The 10,417-nt window shown below is 41.6% G+C and overlaps 2 protein-coding genes across 22 annotated transcripts; one reads left to right on the forward strand and one right to left on the reverse strand.

Moving 5' to 3' along the window:
* The first annotated feature begins 1,228 nt into the window (after positions 1-1,228).
* LOC133921503 (uncharacterized) lies at positions 1,229-7,218 on the forward strand. 20 transcript variants are annotated; one of them, XM_062366416.1, is made up of 8 exons: positions 1,229-1,558; positions 1,644-2,042; positions 3,297-3,314; positions 3,621-5,336; positions 5,440-6,317; positions 6,718-6,739; positions 6,850-6,910; positions 7,007-7,218. In XM_062366416.1, exons 1-2 carry the CDS (start codon positions 1,385-1,387, stop codon positions 2,040-2,042), a joined length of 573 nt encoding a protein of 190 aa, XP_062222400.1. In that variant the 5' UTR covers positions 1,229-1,384; the 3' UTR covers positions 3,297-3,314; positions 3,621-5,336; positions 5,440-6,317; positions 6,718-6,739; positions 6,850-6,910; positions 7,007-7,218. The 20 variants fall into 20 exon arrangements, with proteins under 20 accessions (XP_062222400.1, XP_062222397.1, XP_062222399.1 ...); XM_062366413.1 differs by having other exon boundaries at positions 5,440-6,910; positions 7,007-7,096; positions 7,170-7,218; XM_062366415.1 differs by having other exon boundaries at positions 5,440-6,739.
* LOC133921502 (uncharacterized) lies at positions 2,501-5,657 on the reverse strand. Of its 2 annotated transcripts, none has more exons than XM_062366397.1 (8): positions 5,558-5,657; positions 5,202-5,372; positions 4,252-4,368; positions 4,092-4,160; positions 3,619-4,018; positions 3,437-3,544; positions 3,232-3,327; positions 2,501-2,801 (listed from the first exon to the last, which is right to left on the reverse strand). In XM_062366397.1, exons 1-8 carry the CDS (start codon positions 5,621-5,623, stop codon positions 2,596-2,598), a joined length of 1,233 nt encoding a protein of 410 aa, XP_062222381.1. In that variant the 5' UTR covers positions 5,624-5,657; the 3' UTR covers positions 2,501-2,595. The 2 variants fall into 2 exon arrangements, with proteins under 2 accessions (XP_062222381.1, XP_062222380.1); XM_062366396.1 differs by having other exon boundaries at positions 5,202-5,375; positions 5,558-5,638.
* Positions 7,219-10,417: the final 3,199 nt, after the last annotated feature.

Below are 10,417 nucleotides of genomic sequence, written 5' to 3' on the forward strand. Positions count from 1 at the left end.
TTGTCCGTATAAGTACATATTGTATAAGATCCAAAATAAAAAAAGTAAGGGTTAATGTGATGTTTAGTTTGACTCCATAACCATTTGAGCCAGGATGGGTGTATATAATGTTATTTGTTTGGTTAGATGTATGTATTTAGTCTGGTTAAAAAGAAATTATATTTGGTTATCCGTATAAATATATGTTACATAAGATTAAAAAAGCAAGTGTTAATATGATGTTTATTTTATATAAATACACTCTATATTATTTAATTTATCATTTCAGTCTTAATTCAATTTAAAATATATTAATATGAGTTAATATTTACTAATTATATGTTAATCGCGTCATTAGTGTAGCCTAGCTGGGAAGAAATGTGGATGAAATTTGTTTCCTAGGAGTCTAAGCTAGGCAAAAATCTAAAATTAGATAACATATTAGATCATATTTATCGAAATAGATAACATGTTATCGTATTTATAAATTTATCATCCATATTCAACCCTTTATTATCGAAAATGATGAATAGTATCATATTCGGCACCTTAGGTGCTGAATACAGCCAGCCCTTCGTCCATAAACAGTAATGCGTTGATTAAATTTTGTTTTCACTCCTTCAAAATGGTGATCTTCTGTTACTCAAAAATCTATTTGTACTTGAGGCCACCATTTACCAAAAAATGATGAACAAAAGGTCACCGTTTTGAATGAGAGTGAAAACGAAATTTAATCAACATGGTTACTGTTCATAGATGGAGGGCTGGCTATATGGGCACCTAAGATACTGAACATGATATTATTTATTATTTTTAATAAATGAGTATCGAATACGGATACTAAATTTGTAAATATAATAGTAATATATTATCTATTTCAGTAAATACAATTAAATTTATTATTTATTTTTAAATTTTTACCGTCAAGCTGTAATAGTGATTTTGCATCGGATGATGCTGATCGGGCGAACCGTTCAGACAACCATATGTCATGTCCCTACCCGCGGTGAGCTGGCCGTGCCCATCCAAACAACCAAACGCGTTAATTTATGCTGCGAAAGCATGCCCATCTGATCTGCAAGGATTTTTACATTTTGAAAAATAATTTTTGGCGATAACTATAGCAGCAGCAGACGCGCTTTTTGAAGCTCTGCTATCTTGACCCATCAATGTGCTAGATTTTTGTGCGAGAGTGATCGACTCCAAATAGCATTAAATTTTTTTCCCGTCGCCAATCGTAGGCCCGTAGCTTGTTCCGATGAGAACGGGATACTCCGCGACTGTTTGGAATTGGAATTGGAACCATCAAGGTGCCCTTAAAAAAAAAGAGTCTACCGGATAAGACGGCCTCCGGCTAAAACCCCACTCCCCTCCAGTGTCCAGTCCGACCTCCCCCAACGCATCCATGGCCGCCCTCTACCCAACGACGGCCACGCTGCCCCCACGCCACTCCCTCCCCTCCCCTCTCCGCGCGTCACCGCTATCGTGGTCCGCCTCCATCGCGCTCTCCCGCATCCCGCCGCCTCCTCGCCTCGCGCTCCACCCGCCGCCGCGGCCTCCCGCGCACGGCAACCGACAGGTTTGAGCCCTCTTAACTCCCTCACACACACCAGCGCTCTGCGCATCGATTCAGCGCTGATCTAACCGATCGACAATCCGCGCAGCAGTGCCTGGTGGTGCGCGCGGCGTGGACGCGGCGGTCGCGCGGGGAGGCGGAGCAGCGGCCGAACCGCAAGTCGTGGAAGCAGCGCACGGACATGTACATGCGCCCCTTCCTGCTCAATGTCTTCTTCTCCAAGCGCTTCGTGCACGCCAAGGTCATGCACCGGGGCACCAGCAAAGTCATCGCCGTCGCCACCACCAACGCCAAGGACCTTAGGCTCACGCTGCCGTCCCTCGTCGACGACAATGCGTGCAGGACCATCGGGAGGCTCATCGCCGAGCGGTCCATGGACGCCGACGTCTTCGCCATGGCCTACGAGCCCAATAAGAACGAGAGAATCGAGGGGAAGCTCGGGATCATTATTGACACCATCAAGGAGCACGGCATCATCTTCGTCTAGGCAAGTTTTAGGGTAGGAACAGCTCTGCTGTGTTTTAGCACTTCCAATTCCTGTATCCTGGAAATTGCAAGCTTATTGAGGTGCAGGCAAATACGAAATCTATAGAATCTAAGGCTCTTAGACCAATGGTGCTGTCACCTGTTGACAAAAATGCAAAAGTTTCAGTACCGCAATATTTCTCTGTTTGCCTCACACCCTTGTCAGCTCAGAAGTCAGAATCAATCCGAAATTGTTATATCAAATGTAGAAATTGTCAGTTGTGTTGTTGATGTCAATGAAAAGTCTGAGTATGGCTTGGTTGGGCGTTCAACTCAATGGGGCTTACCGAGCCGATAATTTATGCACTAGTTATTGATTTTGAAAATATTAATACCATCATGTTGAGGTGAGCAAAAGTAATCCAGTGAGTCAATGACAACTTCTCTGATTCTTTGTGCTTGACTACATATAGGTGATGTAACTGTAAGTTTTATTATATGATGTTGGTTACTGATAGCATTGAAATTTCAAAGTATAAGAAATACATGGGTTTGCAAGAAAGTTAGAGCGAGGCTTAAGTTGTGACTCGGTAAGATTGCTTTGCCCTCTTGCTCATTATAAGGTTATTGATGAATGACCTCCAGGAGCTGTATTGTTCATGTTCTTCAAATAATAACTGAACGGTTCCACCAGATGTTGAGAGATTTATTGTGTTGTTGCTGTGTCCATCTGTCGAATAGCTGGAGTCTTTTCGCTCGCCTTGTTCGTCGAAGATCACATCTGGAAGAAAGTAGGAGAACAGTACAATAAGAATATAAGATAAATGAGATTGTCGAATAGCTGAAATCATTTCACTCGCCCTGTTCATTGAAGATCACATCCAGAAGAAAGTAGGAGAATAGTACAATAAGAATATAAGATAAATGAGATTGAGAGAATTTGTTGTCGCTTGAAAGGCAAAGGTAATGCTTCACAGAACTAGCACTTCTCACTAATATTTAATATCCTTCTACGAAAAAATGGACTAAATAGCATTCTTGATCCACCGAGTCTGTTTCCATATCATTGAAACTAAGTCGGAATGTTTTCTCACGAATGAGTGATTTGAGTGTATCTATCACAAAGTGCTTGTCATTGTTCCAATTTATTTTAATATGAGTTCTACTAATTTCTGCATAAGTTTAATTGGTAAATGCCTTTCAATACTCACACTTTTCAGAGGTTGTGAAACTACGCCTCTTGCCTAATGTTAGTATTATATTGTCATGCTTGCAGTGTACGGAAACCATCCTGGTATGGAGCCTTCCTGCACAAATAAATTTACTTAAAGATTTGCTCAGGCTTTCTTTTATCATTGAAAAAGAAGTAATATAATGGGAAGAAAAATCAGTCAGTGGTGAGTTAATTGGGTATACCCTCAGGTGTGCGAACAGGAAGTATGGCACCTTTCTGGCTGTTCATGTGGTCCTCCAAGGCATAATTGCTTATTGTCCGCATCTTAAAGCCTTGAACTCCTCTTAGGCCTACAGCAGTAAGAAATACATTTTTTATTGTAAGTTAAGTAGAGAAAATGATCTGGTCCTGTTCTTGATCTTACAGGCTGCTGCGCTTGTAGTCAGTGTGAGCAAATCTCCCATTGCCCGAGACTCTAAGCCCATGTTGATGACTGATGAAACCTGTTCCCTAGTAGCTCCGGCAGACTTTGCAGCCTCAGCACACGAGGCTGCAACCAGAGATGCAGCTGAGGTAATTGCAGCATGCATCTTTTTGTCTGCATCTTTTCCCGTATCAGTTGTGGCAATGCCACTCAAATGGGTTGACTCAAAGGGGTAGTTTCCAATAATCCCTGCAACTGCTGTAGCCAGCCTTGCTACTGAGAGGGCTGCATGCATCTGTACTGTTTGGAGTCTTCTGTCCTCCCTCTTTGTTCCACATCCCCTCTGTACTATGTTCACCAGCTTGGTTTTCAACCATTCTGCCATGGCACCCAAACTTATCTGGATAACATGATTTATGTCAATTGCAAAATAAAAGCTTGCCTTATCTTTGGAAAGTTTTTTTTTTGCTTACGCTGCTTGTGTGCCTAGTCTTGTATTTCTGATGTCTTGTGCGGTGAACATTTCCACTGAATAGTAGAGCCTGTTGGGATTGAAAACTATTCAGTTGCAAAAGAACTTTAATTGGATAAAGTCTATAAACATATAATATTCATTGATTGATCTGTTTTTACCGTAACTTCATCCACCCTTTGCTTGATTTCTCCATGAGCATTGAGGTTGAGCGTGTTGTTCCCCTCACCATCCTTGCCCTTATCCAGTGTTCCATTCCCAAAGCATGCATTTACACTCTACGGAAACTCAGAACACCCGCGCAGGTTGGTATTTTGATATCGCTTTATGCTACTTACTCCATGAAATATAATGAAATGCTTAATACATATTTCATCGAGTGAAGAGATTTCATTCCATTTGACATGTCAGCTATCTATTTCTAGTACTGCTGTGATAGAGCATCTTACTCTGCATTCTATTTTTGTTCGAACAATAAAGCATTCTTCTGATATGAATCTGATATCGCAAAGCTCTACTTAGGATACACGCCATAGGATACCTAAATACCTTTAAGTTTGGCAGTTCTAAGGATTAATTGCCAGGTATTGGATACTTAATTTGATGTTTGAAAGTTCACTTTTGATTTGTTATTTCACTTGAATTAGTACCCCTTTGAAATGAAAAACACATTTTCTTTCACAAGCAGTTCCCTTTTTCCTATAGTTTTTGTTTGGGTATGGTGTTGCTATAATGTATGCAATCGTGCACATCTGAAGTATTGTAGTATTTAGTACTGTGTTAAATGCAATTGAAGGATACTGGTACCATGGGCTGTGTATTATATCAATTGGGTGAATAAATGTGAAAATTACATTCATGTACGATATTTCAGTCTTACAAATAACATGCATGGTCCCTATCCAGTAGTCACTAGTCAGATTATTGGATGTTTTGTAGTTTTGGGTAGAGCATGACGAGTGCTAACATGCATGGTCCCTATCCAGTAGTCAGAGTATTTAGTCTTGTGTAGTTTAGGTGGATCATGAGTGCTTTCTTTTTATCCAAGTTAAAATAGAGCACTGGATTACCAGGCTCATGTGAGATACTTGCTGAGGCTTGATATACTTACATTTGCAGACAGCAGATGAAAAATTTCAGAGGAACATATACTTCTAGAGAGGAGCTGTATGGCTTGTTGATGGTCCTCTGGTTCCTCTGGCTCAGAACAATCTGAAATTTTTTGGATTTCACTGTACAATTGAAGGTTTCTTTGCTCATTCAACTTCTGCTGCCATGCTTCCTGCTATAAAACATGATTTTTTAAATTTACTTTAGATATTTATATCGTGCCTACATGATTGCCACAGAAATAATGGAAAGAACTAACTGGCTGCAGCAATTTGGACCTGGAGGTTCATGCAGTTTGTCAGATACGTGGCACAAATGAACGTTCTAATTGGGATAAACGAGGCACACATTGCTCACCTTTGGACGGGCCCTTGAGACACCAATCTGGGATGGAGCTCTTCCAAATTTTACGGTTTGCCCCATTTGCCGATCACTTGAACTTTTCTGTGTGTAAAGCCGGAAGCAGCACCAATTCAACTCATAAATAAGAACAACATTCTTTTTAGAATAAAAAAGGCAGCTTCTGAAAAGTTATAAATGCAATTTTTATGCATCTGACGCATTTCATATTACAAGAAGTTGTATTTAGCTTCTTATTATAGAATGCTAAAATATAGCTAGCCATGCAGTGAAGCATGTCATTTAACATTTCAGTTTTATCTATATCATGTGCTTGAACATAAAAAAAAAATCAGGAACACATGCATTGATTCTTGATTTCAGTTTGAGCACTCTTTCAGAAAACAAAGCAGCCCCACAAGACATTGTGGAGATGTTTCTCCAATATAAATGGAAAATGATTTTCCATGATTGACTCAAAAACATCTATGTTGAAAGAAACAGCATAAGAAACTGAAATGCCTTGAAGTAAGCTTGGCATGACAAGTAAACAGTATGTATGCTTACTCAAAAGGGTAGGCCTGGGTGTTATGAACTCACTTAGCAGCTGATTACTTCTTGATGCCCTTATATATGTTCTATATGTGGAAGCTATTTATAAAAGCATCACGAGGTGAGGTTGAACTACTTGAGTGCTTTCCACTTTTCCGATGGACTGTCACACAATTCTCCAGCGGAAGTATACCTTCATCGGACGTAACAACCTTTTGTTGACTTGGTAAGCCACCCAAGCTATTCTTGATTTAAAATAGATTTCCTCCTACTTTGTGTGTTTCTACATCAAATAGAACTATAGTAGATGACTCTTACAGTATAAATGATGCTTTTGAATGAGCTACTGGGGTCTTGGGTAGGTTGCTGAATTAGCGATATCTTCCTCTTGGCTCTAACTTGAAAACTGGCTCCACATGGACTCGGAACTTGTAAGCAGCCTCTGGCATGTTCAGCGTTAGAGATTGGCCAAGGATGTTCTCAAGTTGACATATAGAAAACAACCTTGAAATCTGTTGCACTTTGATTGAAACTTTTTGCTCGACAAGTTTTTACATGTGTGGCTTGTTTTTTGAACTTGCTGACGAATCCTGTTGTCGTTACTTACTGCATCTTTGTGGCTGAAGATTAATTGTCATTATTGAACTGGTAAGTCGGCACAAAACCTATATATGATCACACCCTTGCTTGTCACGGGGATTGATAAGATGTGCCATTATCATAGCATATGATCTTGTGCCTAACTTTTCTTTTACCAGTTGTAGAGATCATATCCGAGGTTGGGGACCTCCTTTTACCATTATTGAAGGGGACCATGAAGTAAGTCAGTTGCTTCAACCAAGTGCTACTAAGAAAGCAGTTCTGGATACATCGGCCCCTGGTTTAAGCACAACTTGTTCCATACTTCCATCACAGTGTGTACATATCTTCGAAGGCATTTCTGGTGCAATGGTTTTTCCCCGTTCGCAGACGAGTTGCGTGGAGGAATCCTGTACTTACAATCTTGTACGGTCTACTCTATACTGCCAAGTTTGTACGATGTTGATGTCAGAAGAATTTGTCTGATGTTTAGTTTCAGGCTTTTAAGCCTACAGATATTGGAGTTCGAGTGATCCAGTTGAGCATGATGTGGTTTAGTGGTTCTGGGACTGATGTGCTAGCTAGCATCTTCCCTGCGATGCTTCCAGAATTTTATCAGTTGGAAAGTCTTCGCTAGTTGAGGCCCAATCTTGTCATTCTTCTGGACTATAATCCGCTACGTGTGCGAACGTAATACCATTTGCATAGTCATACCTCGAATTTTTTTATATTTTTTATTTCTTTAATATTTTTAAGAATACATGGCCATTTAAAAGGAAGCTTTGTTTGACACTTAGAGTTGTAAGGTCTTCGATTTCAGGATTTATTGTTCTTTCACCAAGGAACATGAGTCCGGTTGTGTGTTCATCTTTGATCCCGACAAGATGAAGCAAAAGAAGGGATGATACAGGACTTTGAGGCTCCGTAATGTGAATGAAGTAGAACCTGGGCGTTGCGTGAAATTATACAGCAAGTGCAACAGAACAAGATACACTTACAAGAAATACATCATTGGTGTCACAAGTATGAATCCCATGGAAGCAGGTCCTTCCGAGTCTGGTGCAGATGGCAGGCGTCCTCGGGGTCATCGATTGTTAGCTTTGTCGTCTCTAGATCGATTAATGTTGTAATTCATGGTGTGATGGATATTCATGTGCACAATATTGTACTTTATTATTTTAGTACTGAGACTGACACTATGTGCAAGGTTGTAACGTGTTATATTGTGATTTGTTTACATATTTATGTATGATTTGAATAATTTATTATATCATGTTATATGTTGAACGTTTACTTATTCAGTTCACATAAATAAACACCAGTTTAGACCAGGTCTAGAGTGGTCGACACTTCTTACTATATGTTTGTTTTGCATATACAAATGTAAATAACCTATGAATATGTAGGTATAGCGCATTTGGAGTTGCTTGACCTTGAGATTGACATTAGGCACCGTTCGTACCGCACCACGGTGTAGGCTGAGAAGCTCCCACTACTACAACCTCGTGTGCTAGATGAGCTCATGAGGATTGACGAGCGCTGTATTCCGAGGGTTGTCCATTTTACATTTAACATTTCATATCGATTGTTATCATTATTCATCGCTAACTGTATTATGTTTGCAGATTACATGCTATTGACCTATTTCCATTATGCCGGTTGGTGGAGGTGGACACGTTGGCAGGGGGCCTCAGAGGTGACCAAGCGGTTCAGCTATGATAGGGCCCTCCTTGCGGCCCTTGTCGATAAGTGGCGTCCCGAGATGCACACGTTCCACCTCTCGTACGGTAATATGGCGTCCACGCTCGAGAACGTCTCGCTCTTGATGGGCCTGCCTTGCGTGGGTACCGCTGTTGGGGCTAGGGATGTGGGCGTGGGTTGGCGCGCTTCTCCGTCGTTGAACGGAGGGATGGCGTAGCCCTGTTTAGGCCTTTCCCAGGGACCGAGAACCACGGCCCGATGAAGGTATTTCACGTTCAGTTTGTTGTACATATGTCTCGTATTGTTTTCTCATCTTCGTCATGTTACTAACACAATAAGATATTGGTACCTGTTTCTTTTCTTACAGGCTGGCAACATCCACCCTTAGACAGGCGACGAGGACGTCTCTCGACACCTAGGGACATACCTCATGTGGTTGTTCAGTTGGGTCTATTAATCAAGACCCACAACAACACAATAGAGATGAGCATGATCCATTATGCCAGAGAGATTGAGATCGCTGACCCATGTGAGGTCCCGCAGTATGGCTAGGTTTTAGTTGCGCTGGCTGCGACGTACTATGGACTGTGTAGTGGCTGCACGAAGATCGACATCAACACGATCTTGACTGAGTGTCCCCTGCTGTTTCAGATGTGGTCGTACTAGCGTATCGCCATTGACAGGTTCATTGTCGATTATAGCGCGTACCAGTTCACTACGGATGGCCTGACCATGGGGTCCTTGTGGTGCAGACATAGGATGAGTGATATGCTACTGGTGTATGTATATGTTCATTATGACTATATTTTTTTTCTCTAACTTAGTTTGGTTGCACAGCCGAGTTGGTACAGCGTGTAGACACATGCGCATACCCGAACTTTGTTCACCAGTTCGATGACTGACGATGGACTGTGTCCGCTGGACTCCGTACATGGAGGCCGATGTACATCGACGCGCTTCGCTTGAACTTTTGGTGTTTTGCTTACGTGATCGAGAGTACTAGCTCAGGACTTGCGCCCATGTCTTTGACATCTACGTCGAGAGTACTCACAGCATCGTGTGATGCGACATTTTAGGAAGTTCTAGGTGTTCCCGCTATAGGTGACTAGGTCGATGCCTATCAGTATACACAGGTGTGTAACGATGCCCTTCGCTTGGACTTTCGGTGCTCTTCTTACATGACCGGGAGTACTGGCCCACAACTTGCACCCTCATCTTTGACATCTACACCAAGTAGTACTCACTGCATCTCATGATGTGGCAATTTGGAAAGTTCCAGGCGTTCCCGCTACAGGTGGCTAGGTCGGTGTCTATCAACATACATAGGTGTGTAACATTGCATTTTCAATACGACACTCTTCTACACCTATTTTCATGTATATTTGTTTTTATAGGTTGACACGGAGAAGGGCTCATTCCACGAGTGCATTTGCGCCACGTGTGCAGAGGTGGGTTGACGAATGGGACCAAGCAGTCGATCATGTCGTCGACGAGGATCAGCCACACCCTGAGGAGGTGTACGCGGCGTGCCTCTCGTGGTTCATGCCTCAGACGTGGATCTGGGTCACATACATACCGACAGAGCTTCCACGTCACGTGGTGGATGTGTGCGACACATACCTGGCGCATAGGGACTATGCACATTCTTTTGAGTTACGAATAACACTACGCGAGTACGTATTTACTACAATAGATGGTAAAAAATTGTTTAATTAACTGAACGTTTCCTTTGCAGATCACATTGATATTACTCCCAGTTATTCCTCCGACCCGTCATATGAGGCTAGATATAGCTTCTTTTGTTTTTTCCCGTCTCTCTCTTAGTGCAATTGTTCCTATAGTTCTTCGATGATGACAGGAATGTGATGGATATATTCTTGAATGTGTGGTTCTATACGTGGGTCAATCTAGTACTGGAACCCATAATCATCTGTCTAGAAAAAAAAATAGATGAGATAAGTAAATGGTGTTGCGAAAATAGGAAAGAATGTGAGTATTATTTTTTTCGTACTCTAAAATGTTGACAACGGAAGAATCGACGTCCCG

This window comes from Phragmites australis, chromosome 6, assembly GCF_958298935.1.
Source record: "Phragmites australis chromosome 6, lpPhrAust1.1, whole genome shotgun sequence".
Classification (NCBI taxonomy): domain Eukaryota; kingdom Viridiplantae; phylum Streptophyta; class Magnoliopsida; order Poales; family Poaceae; genus Phragmites; species Phragmites australis.